General features: G+C 38.5%; 1 protein-coding gene across 1 annotated transcript; it reads left to right on the top strand.

Moving 5' to 3' along the window:
• The first annotated feature begins 1,170 nt into the window (after positions 1 to 1,170).
• LOC139109760 (uncharacterized) lies at positions 1,171 to 4,339 on the top strand. The gene is made up of 5 exons (XM_070669077.1): positions 1,171 to 1,180; positions 1,370 to 1,897; positions 1,994 to 2,290; positions 2,510 to 3,067; positions 4,200 to 4,339. Exons 1-5 carry the CDS (start codon positions 1,171 to 1,173, stop codon positions 4,337 to 4,339), a joined length of 1,533 nt encoding a protein of 510 aa, XP_070525178.1.
• Positions 4,340 to 17,467: the final 13,128 nt, after the last annotated feature.

Here is a 17,467-nt window from a genome sequence, read left to right as displayed (position 1 = left end):
GGTGTCGGCTTACCGACCTGGCGATTTACCGACTCGCGAAAATTGGCGGTATCGACACCGTAATGAGCATTGCGTCGGCGCGGTTGGCCTGGCAACGGGCCCGTTTGCGAGTCTCGAGTTAGTCGCACAGAGACCGAGGTGCCGAACTCTGCCGACGGGACCGACGACGAGGTAGTGCGGAGGTTGTCGCCGACTTCTTCCATGGATTTTCCGCCCGTGAAGGGCTTGAGTGATTTCGCCGAGCGAATCTCACATGAATTTTCCGCCCGGCGGGACTGACGACGAGGGAGAGCGACCGGCGAGCTGTTGAGCACGCGGTTATCACGTGCCGTACCGTGAGTGCCGTTTCGTGACGAAGGGCCAGGAGTCGCCCGGGACCGAAAAAGTAATTATGTTTTAATAAACAGGTTCCGGCCAGGGGCTGGCAATCCTGTGCTACAGCTCTTTTGAGAGATTCGGCGAGGAATTGCCGATCACGCACCGATCACGTGACCAGCATGGGGTGCCGGCGGAAGTACTGCAGCAGAGCAGAGTTGAGGACGGCGACGACGGATTCCGCCGCGCCGTGGGACCATACCGGCTTCTCCGGGTACATTCAGCCACCGAGGGAAAAAACTGTAATCGGCGGAGTGCCGTGTTCATCACGACGTAGGACGTCGAGTCGCAGCCATCACGTGAAGACGGCGTGCGGCGAGTATTTGCGTGCGTGTTGCGTGGAGCCCCGGGGTGAAAGGGGGAGTTTCGAGCAGGAATTCGCCGGTGTCGTGACACGTCCTGCGCGCGTGTTAGGAAAGTTCGGAATCTGATCCGTTCTCGGTGGGGTACCGGGGGTGGGCATTGTATCGCCGCGTGCCGGCAGCCCAAAGTATTTTTTCTGCGTTCTATCGCGTGCGCTGTGTGTCTTTCTCGCGTACCGTTGCGTTCCGTGCGTATATCTTTCTCGCGTTGCGTTGCGTATCTTTCTCCGTTGCGTTGCGTATCTTTCTTGCGTTCCGTGCGTATATCTTTCTCGCGTCGCGTTGCGTATCTTTTTTTGTTGCGTTGCGTATCCTTCTCGCGTTAAATTGCGTATCTTTTCCGTTGCGTTGCGTATCTTTCTCGCGTTGCGTTGCGTATCTTTCTCCGTTGCGTTGCGTATCTTTCTCGCTTTCGTGTGCGTTGCGTTTACCCATGGCGGACCGTATGCGTAATTTCTCTTCACGTTCCGAATTTGATTTGTGCTGAATTATAGCCGGTGTAAAAATTTTTTGTTCATTGCGTTCCTGGCAGAGTCGCGGGTTCATCCCCGACTTTGAGAAAGAGCAATTTATGGTTTTGAAATTTTGTTTTTTTGTTTTTCCAATTCATTAAATAAATAAATTTAGCACAGGCCATGTTACGGTATGTGCATTCCTAGATATTAAAGGTGCATTCGACAATGTAATTCCTGACATATTATTGGATGATTTAAAGGAAATTAGTATCCCCGCTAGAATCAGAAAATTTATAGCTAACATTCCAACTGACAGAGTAATCTATTTTGTTGTTAATGGTAACATTTCTTCTCCACATGCAACCCATAAAGGCACCCCACAGGGCTCTATTTTGAGCCCTTTGCTATTTAACATCTATTTAAGAAAAATCGGTCGATATTTGGAGAGCGGTACCAAGATATTGCAGTATGCAGATGATATTGTTATTTATTCCACTCACTATTCAGAACAATCAGCTGCTAATTCAATCAACAATTCTCTCTCTAGAATCTCGTCATTTCTTGGAAACAAGGGTCTCACTTTGTCTCCTACAAAATCTCAACATATTGTTTTTTCTTGTAGAAGAATCTCCGCTCATTCTATGCCTATTCCTCTCCATATTGACAATTCTATTATTCCGTATCAAAATCAGGCTAAATTCCTAGGTATAATTCTAGATGCTAAACTAACTGGCAAACTTCATATTCAATATCTTATCAATAAATGTAACAAATTAAATAATATTCTGTCTCTTCTGGCAGGCACATACTGGGGCGCTCATCCTCAACTTTTTTTAATCATATACAGAGCTGTATTAAGAAGTTCCATTGATTTTGGTTGTCAGACGTTTAACTTTGACAAAAATTCTAATTTATTTCTTACTTTACAGAGGACACAATTCAAAGCCATTCACATCTCTTTGGGCTACAGACTCTTAACCTCCATCAACGTCATGCTCGACGAAGCAAAAGAGCCATTGTTACATCATAGATTCGATTATATTGCTTCAAGATATTTGTTTAGGCAATTTTCATTGAGCGATAATTCTGTTATCAATAGTATTATTAATATTAAAATGGATTTCTCTTCAACTAGCAATAAAATCAGAACCCTCAAGGACATTTCGATTTTTAAAAAATTCAATTCACAGGAATTTTGGATCCCCCGCATTTTCCAGTCAGTTTTTCCTGCTTGCTATAGTTTTGATTTCAAATCTTTGTTTGTGCGTCCTACCTTTCTTCATCTCAAAATTTCTAATCTCCCGAATACCGTTTCAGTTAATCAAGTTTTTTTTACTGCTGTATCGGATATTGTTAACAATGCTGTTACTTTTTACACGGACGGTTCTAAAGGCTCTTCTTCATCTTCTGCATGCAATGTAGGTGCAGTCATTTTTTCACCGGAGCTGAAATTACAAATTAAACACAAACTCCCTTCAGAAACTTCTATTTTTACCGCTGAAGCTTGGGCTATATATCAAGCCCTCATTGTTATTATTCAGTTTAACATTTCTAAGTCAATCATATTTTCGGATTCAAAAAGCGTCCTGGATGCATTAAATTCTAAACATATCATCCATAAAAACTATCTTATCTTGCTTATCAGAGACAAAATTGCTTCCATTATTCACTCCTCTGCTAATATCAAGCTTATGTGGATTCCTGCTCATGTCGATATTTCCGGTAATGAACAGGCCGATTGTTTGGCCAAAGAGGCATCAGTTTCCGGGTTTAAACCTACTTTTCATTTGCCATTTCAAGACCTTTACGCAGAATCAAGACGTGCTATTAAGTTAAAATTTGATAGCTATTTAAAAAACACGGCTAGATATAAAGGTACGAAATATTTTGAATTATATCATAACAATTCTAACAAACCTTGGTTTTATAAAAAAATCCTTTTTAGATCTTTAATTGTTCTCATAAACCGCATCAGAGCTAATCACTATAATTTAAATTTTAGTCTGTTCAGAAAGAACATGGTGGAATCTAGTTCTTGTGAATGTAACTTCCCCATACAAGACATTGATCACATTATTTTTGATTGTCAATTAAACTCTTCTAAGGCGGTTTATCTTCGTACTTTCATCGCTAAATCATTTCCCTCAGATTAAATCAATCAGACAATTCAAGATGTTATCTGTGACCCCCCGGCTAAATTCTGTCGCCTTCTACTTGCATTTCTAAAATCGATCGGTTTTATTATTTGACTAATTAAATTCTTTTTTTTGTCTGTACATGATGTTCTATAACCCAATCAAACTTAGATTTTTTACTCCATATTTTTCTTTTACTCCATTTTCCTCTACTCCGATTTTCCCTAGTGACAAATGGTTAGTGTGATATTTCCCCGTAGTAATGCGTATCTCTTTAGATTAGTTTCTTAGTCATTTCGTAATGTATCTCCGACTAGAACTTTGATACGTCCTTCATCATTTAGAATGATAAAACACGCGTGCATCTCTCAGCTGCGTTTCCAACAAATTGATACCTGATATCAATATACAGACAACGAAGGATGTGTCAACGGGATCGCTGCCTTGGACTTGTAACGGTCCAGAGCAGTGAGTCGCTCTCAAATAAAGCCACCGCATAGACAACGCTCCAGTCTCTTTCTTTTTATTCAAACCGCCTGCCATAATATCCCATAAAATTACAACAGTTAGTATTGGCCGTATTATTCCTAGTACTTGGGATAGGTGCCATTAATAAAAAGAAGAAGAAGAAGAAGCCAAATAATCGGCCTGTTCATTACCGGAAGTACCAACATGAGCAGGTATCCACATAAGCGTGATATTAGCAGAAGAGTGAATAATAGAATCAATTTTGTCTCTAATAAGCGGGATAAGATAGTTATTATGGATGATGTGTTTAGAACTTAATGCATCCAGGACGCTTTTTGAATCAGAGAATATAATTGACTTGGAAATGTTAAATTGAATAATAACAATAAGGGCTTGATATATAGCCCAAGCTTCAGCGGTAAAAATTGAAACTTCTGAAGGGAGTTTGTGTTTAATTTGTAATTTCAGTTCCGATGAAAAAATGCTTGCACCCACATTGCATGCAGAGGATAATGAAGAAGAGTCTTTAGAACCGTCGGTGTAAAAAATAACAGCATTGTTAACAATATCCGATATAGCAGTAAAAAAAACTTGATTAACTGAAACGGTATTCGGGAGATTAGAGATTTTGAAATGAAGAAAGGTAGGACGTACAAACAAAGATTTGAAATCAAAACTATAACAAGCTGGAAGAACTGACTGAAAAATGGGGGAATCCAAAATTCCTGTGTAATAAATTTTTTAAAAATTGGAATGTCCTTGAGAGCTCTGATTTTGTTGTTAGTTGAAGAGAAATCCGTTTTAATATTAATCATACTGTTGATAACAGAATTATCGCTTAGTGAAAATTGTTTAAACACGTATCTTGAAGCAATATAATCTAATATACAGGGTGTCCCAAAGTCGTGTAGACAAACTTTGGAACTAGGTAGATCTCGTTAGTTTAAGACGAAAAGTCCTTTATCATTTTTTATTCTGGGCAATATTAAGCGAGATAATAATTATTAAAAATTACGTCTTTTGGGCGGAACTTACTGCCCCCCACACCGCGCGGAGACGCTCTATCTATCGGTAGTCCCCAATCCTTGCGTTCGCGATCATCGATAAGAAAAGTGAAGGCGCGCGGGGCGAGACAGGCGGTTACGATCAGCCCGCCTAGATAAACCAATCCGGACCAAAATCAAAGAAAGGCGACTACGCGTGATAAGACAAACAAAAACTATTTCGAATAAAAGAGCTGCGGCGTGTCACAATATTTTTGCGTTTTGCGCCGTTCCCAACATTAAATTAATTAATATACCGCGTAATACCGCGCGCTCTTCCTGTAATATAAATGCTACCGTTTCCTCACCACCCGGAGGTATGTAGCTTGGCGCGTTTTTTTTAACGTGGTGTCCCCAATAGGCCTAATCCACTTGACGTAACGTTCAACGCAACAATTGTTCGAAGTGCCGTCCTTGTGCTTGTAGGCACAGTTCGGCTCTCCGAACAATTTGTTGCGTCGCACGGTGCGCCATGTCGGGCGTGATTGTACGGAAGGCCGCTATGATTTCATCGCAAACCTCCTCCATGGTACTCTCACGTACGTGCTCAACTTGAGCTTTGACGTAGAGAAATCCATTTTAATATTAATAATACTATTGATAACAGAATTATCGCTCAATGAAAATTGCTTAAACAAATATCTTGAAGCAATATAATCAAATCTGTGATGTAACTATGGCTCTTTTGCTTCGTCGAGCATGACGTTGATGGGGGTTGAGAGTCTGTAGCCCAAAGAGATGCGAATGGCTTTGAATTGTGTCCTCTGTAAAGTAAGAAATAAATTAGAATTTTTGTCAAAGTTAAACGTCTGACAACCAAAATCAATGGAACTTCTTAATACAGCTCTGTATATGGTTAAAAGAAGTTGAGGATGAGCGCCTCAGTATGTGCCCGCCAGAAAAGACAGAATATTATTTATTTTGTTACATTTATTGATAAGATATTGAATATGAAGTTTGCCGGTTAGTTTAGCATCTAGAATTATACCTAGGAATTTAGCCTGATTTTGATACGGAATATTAGTATTGTCTATATGGAGAGGAATAGGCATAGAATGAGCAAGGATTTTTCTACGTGAGAAAACAATATGTTGAGATTTGGGAGGAGACAAAGTGAGACCTTTATTCCCAAGAAATGACGAAATTCTAGAGAGGGAATTGTTGATTGAGTTAGCACCTGATTGTTCTGAATGGTGAGTAAAATAGATAACAATGTCATCTGCATACTGTAATATCTTGGTGCCGCTCTCTAAGTATTGACCGATTTTTCTTAAATAACTGTTAAATAGCAAAAAGCTCAAAATAGAGCTCTGTAAGGTACTTTTATGGGCTGCATATGGAGGAGAAATATTACCATTTACAACAAAATAGATTACTCTGTGGGTTAGAATGTTAGCAATGAATTTTTTTAATTTAGCGGGGATACTAATTTCCTTTAAATAGTCTAATAAGATGTCAGGTATTACATTATCGAATGCTCCTTTAATATCTAGAAATGCACAGATCGTAACATGGCCTTTGATGAATGCCGAACGAATTTCATTAGTTAATATGATAATATTATCACAGCATGACTTGAATTTCTAAAACCGAATTGGAAATCCGGAATGATAGGATGAGATTCTCCAAACCATCTAAATCTGTCATAAATACATTTTTCTAAAATTTTTAATAAACATGAAAGAAAAGAAATAGGTCTAGCACCTTTACCGCCGGGTTTGGGAATAAAAATGACCAGATCGATTTTCCATATTGCAGGTAAACGGCCGACATTTAAGAAGCCATTAAAAAGATTAAGAAGATGCTTTAATATGTTTGATGGAAAAGCAGAATTGATATGACCGTTAATGCGGTCAATTCCGGGGGCGGAATTCTTTTTAGAGGAGGCAATAGCTGCAGTGAGTTCCTCAATAAACAGCGGATTATCCATCCAAGATTGAAAATTGTTTAACAACGCATTATCTTCCATAAAGAATGAAATATCTGGAGTAGAAACAGCGCAAAACGGAGGACAAAAGTTTTCAATAACTTTATCACAGTCCGACTTAAAATTAAGTGTAGAGTTAGAGAGTGCCTCGGAACATAATTGTCTTTTTTTAAAAAATTTGACAATTTATCACATTTTTGAAATAGGAGTTTTATTATTAAAGCTTGCACAAACATCCTTCCACTTAAAAGATTTTTGTTTTTTTAATATCTTTCTACATCTAGCATTGCATTTTTTTAAATTTATTAGATTTTTAGTTGAAGGGAAAGATCTATAAGATTTCAAAGCTAATTTCTTCTGAGAAACAGCCTCGTCACATGTATTATTCCACCAGGGAGCAGGAGTGCAGTTTTGTTTAGGAATACGGGAACCCATTTTTAAGATGGGTTTACTACTAGCTTGCACAATTTGGTCTTCTAGAAGAAATATAAAATTATTGAAGTCTTTCAATGGATCGTTAGAAGAGACCTTAGAAGAGAAGTCAGGGAGATTGCTGAGAGATTTACGTAAAGATCCCAATTCTGAATCGGAAAGGTGATATTTATAACAAAAACGAAGAGTTGGAGAGTGGGAATTAAAAATATTAATAAAGATAGGAAGGTGATCGCTACCGTAGTTATCCTCGTCAACATAGCATTCGCAGAATGAAGAAAGACTTTTGAAAGCTAACGAAAGGTCAATAAGCGACGAAAATTGAAATGCGTAATTAAGATGTGTGTGTTCCGTAGAATTTAATATGTGAAAATCAGTTTGCTCGATAGCAGCAGCGATATCGTAGTCCGTTTGACGTTTACGAGAGCCAGCCCAATGTGGGTGGTGCGAGTTGAAGTTTTTTAAAAAAATTATATTATGAAAAGTATTTTGAATTAAAAAAATTTTGTCGAGAAAATATTGCGGAGTAACAGTATTTGGATGTCTGTAGAGATTAATTATAGAGATGCTATTGTTGGAGTTGTCTGATATTAATACCTAACAATTCAAGTGATGAATGGAGGTAAGACGAAAGATCAATTAAAAAGAAGTTAATATTGGATCTGATAAAGATGCAAAGACCCCTAGAGCCTTGGGAAAGGTTGGAGGAAGAATTATATTTAAAATCTGAGAGAAATACATTTTTGTATGGGGAGATAAGAGTTTCTTATAAACAAATAATATCAAAGTTGGGGTATAATTGATGAATGTTAGGGAGCTTACTGAAAAAGCCACGGCAGTTCCATTGACAAATTCTCAAGTTATTTAGAGAGTTGGAAATACTAGTAGAATTATGAAGCATTTTTTTTGTCGTTGTAATTGTTGTAAAAGGGATAAAGATTTAATTGAGTGAATCAACACATTGAGCCTCATTAGAAGTGAGGCTTTTATTTACATCTTGCAGATATTTAAGAACAGATTCGAAGGAGTCTTTAATAATTTGTTGTTGTACTACATCCATTTGAGAATTGAATGAAAGTTTGTGTAGAGTAGCATTGATAAGATTGTAGACAAGGGAAGGTAAAAAAGAGTCCAAGTTATGAGAAGAGTCCGGAATAGATAATTTGGAGAATGGAGAACGAGAAAAAATATCACTTGGCGCGGTATTAGTTTTAGTTTTAGGGGTAGAACAATTGTTACGGAGAGAAAAACTCATTAGATTTTTATTGTGGAAAGAAAGAGAACCATGACCTATGCGATCAGAAATAACCCGAAGATGGGTATTAGAAGAATCAGTTAATGATGAAAAAAATTGCTTAGCTTTATTATAATGATTGCTAAATTTCGAAGCTTTAGGATTTTTAGAGCAGATTGTCGCTTTAGCGTAAGAAAGTCGAGATTGAGTTGAGGAAATCAAGTGTTGAGAAGAAGGCAAAGAGTTGAGGAAAGAAAATCTGTTGAAAGAAGAAAGAGTAGGGATACTTTGAGATGAGGGGTTACTATTGAGAAAGGGACCTTAGCAACATTAGATCTAGGGTCTGAAGAAATGCCTTGATTATTATTAATTTTTGTTACCTTTTCTCTGGCGAGAAAAATAGGGATATTCTCAACTGCAGCCAATGATTGAATTTGTTTATTCCTGATGATAACTGGGCAACCTCTGGACGTCGCATGGTGACTATTATCGCAGTTGATACAATTAGAAGGATTATTAATGGAGGTACAATGCTCTCCTTCTGGATGACTGTAATTACCGCAATGAAGACATCTGGGTTTACTTTTGCATGCTTTGCTGACATGGCCCACTCTGAAACACGAATAACAGATTTTAGTTTTGGGAACATAAGGATAAACTTCATGTCTAATCTTGCAAATAGTTATGTGTTGAGGAAGGATTTGCCCCAGGAATTTTACGCAAATACTTCTGGAAGGCACATACTGGGTACCATCACTCGTATTGATCTTCCTATTCAAGCGATGAATTTCAATGACTTCGTACTTGGATTCAATCATTTCTATTAAATCTTAAGGTGTTAATTCTTGTGGGATGTCACGTACAATACCAGAACGGACAAGTTTGAAAGAAGGGATAAATGCTTTCAGGCCGTGATTTAGAAGATCAGGATTATCAATGATCTTATTAGCAGAAATAAAGTTTCTACATTCTATCATAACCTTACTAAATCTCACTTTTTTACATTCAATAAAGTCCACCGACGTTATTTTTGTAATAGATCTTGAAACTAAAAAAGGACGTAAGTTTGAAACGACCGTAATTCGTGGCCGCGAATATCGTGCAAGCCGGAGTGCCCGGACGTGCTCGCCGGGCGGACAGGATTCGCGAGAGAATTGATAGGTCCAAAAATGCACGAGACGTGGTGTGTAACAATTAATTGAGAATTTATTCAATTAATAAAACAATGTACAATAAGCCAACTGTGACGAACGCGTGGTTGAGACGTCGCCGGACAAACACGAATCTAACAGAACGTTTACGATAACGCGGTAATTGGCGCGTGTATGCGCCGGATCGGTACGGCGGTAATCGATACGCGGATCTATGACGGGCGGGCCGTTACAAGTTTTCGGCATCCGCCTAGACAACGCCCTAACGGATCGCGGGGTTAGCGGCGCGAATATTTCCCCGAGTCGCGGGCCTGGGCGGGGCCTGATCGATGCACGCGGCGCGAGACGCGGTGATCGACCTAACTCTTAGATCGCGACGCGAATGCGGTTTTCGGATAGCGGGGAGGATGGAGCACCTGTCCGGTGTTGCAGTAGCCGAGAGTACTCGGCCGAGGCGGAGAGCTCTCCACCCCGGGTTTGTGCAACGGTGCGAAAGGATATTTTCGCCTTGGCAAACCGACTGTAGATCCGGGATCGAGATCGCTCGAAGGAGGCGAAGTGCGCTTCACCCCACGAGCCGGTCTTACGAGTCTAGACTTACGTTCGGCTGTAAGGAAGATTCCTATGCGGTGCAAGCGTCAGGAGTTCCTGACCGAGACGGAGTTCGCTCCACCCCGTTGTTCTGCTTGCTCCAGGAGTCGGTCGGTCCGGATGTTCGCTGTGAGGCGAACGGAACGATAACGGTGCGCGACTTTTCCGAGTTCGCCTTTTTATCTGGAAAAAGGCGACGTCCGAGGGTATCCTGGTACGTGGCGCCGGCCGCGGTATTCCGCGGTACCGTGCGCGTCGCGCTCGATCGGATGAGCTCAGGGCCGCTCGGGTACGTCCGTTCCGCGGGACTTTGCGCGTTACGCGGTACTCGTTATAATTCACATATCTCGCACCGATGATCGGTTTCTTCGGGAGCCCCCGCGCTCCCTTTCCTGTCCGAGAGGATGGTCGTCTCGGCCGTTCTTCTCCGGGAACGATGCTTATTCCGGGGGCATCGTTACAAGTTTTTATTTTTAATAAGAGAGGTATTTGTATTAGCCACTTTATTATTATTGGTAGTTGTAATATTTCTCCGTAGCAATTAGTATTTTCTTAGATTAATTTATTAGTCACTTCGTAATACTAAACTGTATCTTCCGACTAGAACCTTGATACATCCGTCATCACTTACAAAAGGATTATCAAGCCGTATGGTTAATAACATAACCATACTTTTCAGCTTAAATTAGCACGTAACCCAAGCATGCGCACTTTTGAGCAGTAAGCCATGAGAGAAAGGCAATTAGGTTTTTTTTCTCACTTCTTAGCGACACTTTTCAGTCTGCCATTCCTCTTCCATGTCTATATGTTCTAAGGTTCGGTGTAGCCTATGCCCCCGCGATTTGGCAACGAACAATCGAAGAAATTTTTCACGATATTAGCGGGATAAAAATTTTTCGGGACGATTTACGAATCGCAAGCGCAACAAAAGAGGAGCATATTAAGAAACTAGAAATTATTTTCCGTAGATTACAAAAATATAACATCCAAATAAATTTAAAAAAAAGCGAATTCTTTAAAGAAAGCATCCATTTCTGCGAATATATTATAGATAAAAATGGAATAAATAAAGACCCGGCAAAATACGCGGCAATTGAAAAATTGCCAAGGCCGACTAATAAAACAGAAGTACGCGCTTTCCTTGGTTTCGTTAATTATTATGCTCGTTTTATTAAAAATCTCTCTGAAATTTTACATCCGCTTCACAACTTATTAAAAGATAATGTTCAATTTAAATGGAATAATTCTTGCAAATCCGCATTCTGCAAAGCTAAACAAGCATTTAGTAAAAATAAAATACTTGCACATTATGATCCCGAATTACCCTTAATTTTTTCGGTGGATGCAAGCAATTACGGAGTAGGCGCGGTGCTTTCTCACGTGTACCCCGATAAATCGGAAAGAATCATTCAATGCGCATCTCAGAAATTAAACCCTACATAGCAAAAATACACGAACATTGACAAAGAAGCTTATGCCATTATTTTTGGCATTAAAAAATTTCATCAATTTCTTTTTGGTACCAAATTCACTCGTGTAACAGACAATTAAGCTTTAACACGAATTTTTTCACCGGACAAGAACTTACCAACATTTTCAGCATTACGTATACAACATTATGCGTTATTTTTACGTGCTTATAATTATTAAATTCAATATAAGAGATCCGAACATAATGCGAATGCGGACGGTCTTTCTAGATTACCTGTAGAAAACGAAAATTACACACACGAAGTAACCGATATTCTTCATTTAGAAACAATAAACTTCTTACCACTTACAGCAGAAGAAATTGCAAATTGTACAAAAACTGATACAGAATTACAAAAAATTTACAAAGAAATTACACGAAATTACACATCTAATCGCAAGAAACAAAACATTAACATAGAAGAATTCTTAATTTGTAACGGAGTAATCTTACGTTCTGATCGAGTTGTTATTCCAGAAAAACTAAAACATAAAATTCTTCTTGAATTACATTGGGGACATTTCGGAATTTCAAAAATGAAAAATCTGGCTCGCAAAATAATATGGTGGCCAACGTTAAACAAGGATATAGAAAATCTTGTTAAAAATTGTACAATTTGCAACCTGCACAATGACAACCCACCAAAAGTTGACGTACATTTTTGGGAAGAATCTACAAATGTTTTCGATCGTGTGCACATTGATTTCGCGGGCCCCTTTATGGGGAAACTTTTCCTCATTCTAATTGATGCATATTCAAAATTTCCCATTGTAAAAATTGTCAATTCAATGTCATCAAAATCTACTATCGCAACATATCGAGAAATTTTCAGTGAATACGGTTGCCCAAAAGTTATAGTAACTGATAACGGGAGAACATTTATCTCTACTGAATTCAAAACTTTTATGCAAGAAATTAATTGTACATTAAAGTACACTGCCCCATACAATCCACCTACGAACGGGCAAGCTGAAAACATGGTTAAAACAATTAAAAATGGACTAAAAAAAATGTGCGCAGAAACCAAATCCATCCACTACAATTTATGCAAATTACTCTTACAATACAGAACTTGCGAACACTTACAAACAAAAAAAATTCCTGCAGACTTATTTTTCGGAAGAAAAGTAAATTCTCCGTTAGATTTTCTTCACCTTACTTACAAACTACAAACATCGCGAAATAATTCAAACATTTGTAAACAAATTTTTTGAGCAGAGGAAAGAGTGAGTGTGCGAAATTATGCCGGTACAACGAAATGGCTCCTCGGTAGAATTAAGTCTCGAATTGGCGTTTTACATTATAAAATAAGTTTAAATAATGGTACCACCGTTCGGCGTCATGTAAATCAACTTCCTAAAATTAGGGAAATGACTCCGGCAGTAGTATCGGATACGATCCGTTCTTATGCTCCACCACCTGGACTTGAAAAGAGAAACTCTACTCCGCGGAGACACCCAAGTCGCACGGACCTTCAACCCGCTGTCGAGGCTACACTTGCGGATGTCCCAACCGCAGAAGATTCCGAAATAACTAAAACGCCGGTAGTTTTTCGTAGGGGACCAATACGCGAACGTAAATCACCTACCCGGCTACAATACGATAAATTCTAAAAAGCCTTCGGCAGGTTTCTCTTTTCTTTTCTACGAGGGGGAGTGTGATATTTCCCCGTAGCAATTAGTATCCTCTTAGATTAATCTATTAGTCACTTCGTAATACTAAATTGTATCTTCCGACTAGAAACTTGATACATCCTTCATCACTTAGAGTGATAAAACACGCGTGCATGTCTCAGCTGCGCTTTCAGCAAAATGATACCTATTATCTCTGTACCGGTAACAAAGGATGTATCGACGGAAACGCTGCCCTGGACTTGCAAACGGTCCAGAACAGTCAGTACCTCTCAAATAAAGCTACAGTGTATATCGTCGCTCTAGTCTCCATTCTTTATTGAAAACCACTTCTCATATTTTCCGTCAAATTACAACAGTAGTAGATACGACCATTAATGAGTAAGGCGGAAAATCTTTATTGGTATACTTAAGTGGAATCTTTTTTGAAGCAGAGGAATTACGAAATTCGGGAATATTATCAGAATTAGACTGAGCAATTCTTTTAGCAGAAATGTCCGTGCACTTACTTGAACTTGAAGAGTTGTAAGCATGTTCAAAAAATCTTTTATTGCTGCTGTCTGAGCTGGCGGTTTTTGTAACCTTCGTACTGTTCAAAAGAGAAGAGTTTGCAACCTCAGAGGAAATCGCAAAAGTTGCGTTAGAGAGGTTATCATATTCTTGAGTTACCATAATGTCCCTGTATTTGTCACAAAAGGCAGAGAAACTTTTTAACGGTATGTCAGATTGCGAAGAGGGAGGATCAGAGCTGAGTAAAGAGAGGGAAGGGAAAGGGGAAACTTGGGCAGAAACAGATTTGTCCGAGAACCCCCCTCCCCCCTCCGGATTTTGTAAATTCTTTGGCATGCACCAAATAAAAAGTAGATATAAATGTAAATAAGAATTAAAAAAAAACAATCGACCACAGTGGCACACCAAAAAAGAAAGAAAAGAAAACGGAATTAAACACTAATAACTTATGGCGTAACTCGCATAACCGGCACAATTGAGAAGGTCCTATCTTGTTGAAAGCCACCATGCAAATCACTTAGAAAGTATAATCTTCAACCGTGATAGCACGAGCTGTCAATGAGAAGAGTTTGCCTTCACTCCGCTAGGTGGTTTGGAGGCAAATTCAATTCTCGGGAGTAAAAATTACCAGCCGACTGGTCATATACCGGACCAGTTGACCGGTCAAAACCGCCAACGATCTGCACTTTAAAGTAAATCGAAAGCCTAAGTAACCCGCTAAGGTGTGCGCTGACATACAGAAGCACCCGAGTCAAAGTGTCTTAACCCCCAAATGAACGAGTTCCCTTTCAAGAGAGCAAGAAGAGGGAAGAAGACTAAGAAGAAAGTCGTCACTCCCGCTTTCCTGCCTTCTTTGCCGGAGAGCGACAAAGAGAACCTTCCAAGCCTGCCTAGAATAATAAGCATCGAGAACTTCGAGAGAAAGATGAAAATCCTACCTAGAAGAAATAAACTCGACGAGGGAATCCAACTTCTACCTTGGAGACTCATTCCTCTGGAAGAATCGCCTCCGAGAACTGACCCGCATCAGGAGACAGAGGAAAGCCATCTACAGAAAAAAATCGCAACCCAGGCAGAACCACCGACAACCGAAACCGGAGTGCAAGCAGAGATCTTCCGCTAAGAGAAAACTACGCAAACCAAGATCTTCCGCCTAGAGAAGACTACGTAGACCAAGAACTTCCGCTTAGAGAAGACCACGCAGACCAAGGAAGAAGAGAACTTCCCAATCAAATACTCGGGCGACGACAAGTGGGGACCAATACTGGTCACCCTCACAGCTCCACACTTAAGCTATCGAGAACGCCGGCAGGGCAAATAGCTCCCGGTATTTTAAAAGGCGCTTAAATGGGGGTGCCGCCTTAAATATCGAAAACATAAATAAACTTGTAAATATTGTAATAAACTAACTATTGTATTTATTAGGAAGGGAACGTTGTGATCACTGAGACTGTTAAACGACGACTGACTTTTATTCGCTTTGCTTACAATGCACTGATTAATATTACTATTAACCGTGCTACATTAGTGAGGCTCTACATAATAACTATTAACCGTTCTACATATACTACATATACTACATCCTTCCCCTACAAGGAGGTTTTAACATTAAGGTTTTATAATATAGCGCTGAACGAGTTTTCTTTCACGGGTGGACCGACGTAATCCTTGGTTACTATTATTTATTATACAAGTTTGGTTTTTATTATTAACATTGTTAGACTGATTTTTCTTAATGCAAGGTTCGTGGCGCCAATGTTTTATTTGATCAAAATGTCGTTTGTGTTGTTCTTCTCCATCTGAAAATTTTATAATGCAACTTCTTGGCGATATTATTTTTATAATGCGAGCTTTTGACATTTTAGGGTGATATTTTTGCAAATCCTTTGCTATGACTATGTCTCCAGTTTGAAATTGTTCTTTTCTGTTGCCTTGAAAATTTGTTATTTGATTTTTTTGTTTATATTCAATTATCTTTTTGCTGTCCGGACTTAATAACTGTAAGGGTGTACGTAATTCACGTTTGTATAATAGTTTTGCTGGTGTTTCGTTTGTGGTAGTATGTTTTGATGTTCTATATTGAAATAAAAATTTATGAATTGCATTTTGTACTGTGTCTTGATGACTTGTAATGATCGCTTTTAATTTTCTTTTAAATGTTTTTATGAATCCTTCAGCAGCACCATTTGTTGCTGGGTGTTTTGGAGCGGCAAACGTTTGTTTAATTCCTAATTTTCGAAAATATGTTTTACATTCGTCGTTAATGAATTGTGTTCCAGAGTCTGTTACAATATGGTATGGTAAACCATGCTTAACAAAAATTTTCTTAAAAATTTGGATAGTGTGTGTCGCTGTCATGTTTTTAACAATATATATTTCAGGCCATTTGTTATATGCATCTAAAATTATTAAATACGTATGTCCAAAATACGGTCCTGCGAAATCAGCATGAATTCGATGCCAAGGTTGGTTGGGGTATGGCCAAGGAGAAAGAGTCATTCTTTTTGGAGTGTCATTTACTGTAACACAATATTTGCAATATTTTGCTTTGTCTTCTAGTTGCTTATCGATATCTGGCCACCACACCACCGATCTTGCCATTGACTTCATACGAACAATTCCAAAATGACTGTCGTGTAAATTTTCGATAATTTGTTCTCTTAATTTTAATGGGATAATCACACGTTGTCCCCACATTAGACATTCTTTTTCTATTGTTATTTCGTCTTTTCTTAATGCGTAAGGTTTTAATTCTTCTGGCCAATTTTTTAATTTATGCTCTGGCCATCCGTTTATCACCATTCTCTTGATAAGTGATAATTTCTTGTCTTTTGAGGTTTCTCTCGCTACTAACTTATAATCTAAGCATGCAACATTGTTTTGCATAACATAATGTAAGTAAGTATATTGTTTTTCTGTTTTTAAAACTTTACTTTGGTTTCCCGTTTTACTAGGTAATCGTGATAGAGTATCCGCTATTATATTATTTTTTGTATTAATATTTTCAATCTTATAATTAAAAGCACTTAAAAAGTATGACCAGTTTTATAATCTGGAAGCTGCCATTTTCGGTATTCCTTTTTCTGGGGATAAAATTCGACACAAAGGTTTATTATCACTGCGTAATATAAATTCGCGAGCATATAAATAATTATAAAATTTTGTAACTCCAAAAATAATAGCTGCTGCTTCTCGATCTATGTGCGAATAATTTTCTTGAGATTTTGTTAAACGCGCCGACGCAAATGCTACTGGTTTTTCTATTCCGGGGTATGGTTGACTTAAAAAAGCACTTAATCCGTATGGTGACGCATCACATGTTAAAATTAAGGGTAGCGAAGAGTCGTAATTTACTACTATTTGTTTTAATTCTCTTTTAATTTTATCAAATGCTTCTTGACATTTCTGAGTCCATTTAAATTCAGATGAGTTGTTGCAATCATGTAATGGTGTTAATATGTTAGTACGATTTTTAATCAATCTACCGTAATAATTAATTTTCCTTAATAATAATTGTAATTCTTTATGATTGGCTGGCGTTTTCATATCTGCTATCGCGTTATATTTACTTTCGTCAATACTAATTTTGTTATTTGCTAATTTATATCCAAGGTAATTTACTTCAGATTTAAAAAATTGACATTTATTTAAACGTCCTTTTAGTCCGCTTTCTTCTAGACGT

Source organism: Cardiocondyla obscurior, linkage group LG02, assembly GCF_019399895.1.
Source record: "Cardiocondyla obscurior isolate alpha-2009 linkage group LG02, Cobs3.1, whole genome shotgun sequence".
NCBI lineage: Eukaryota > Metazoa > Arthropoda > Insecta > Hymenoptera > Formicidae > Cardiocondyla > Cardiocondyla obscurior.
This window is presented reverse-complemented; position numbering and strand designations above follow the sequence as displayed.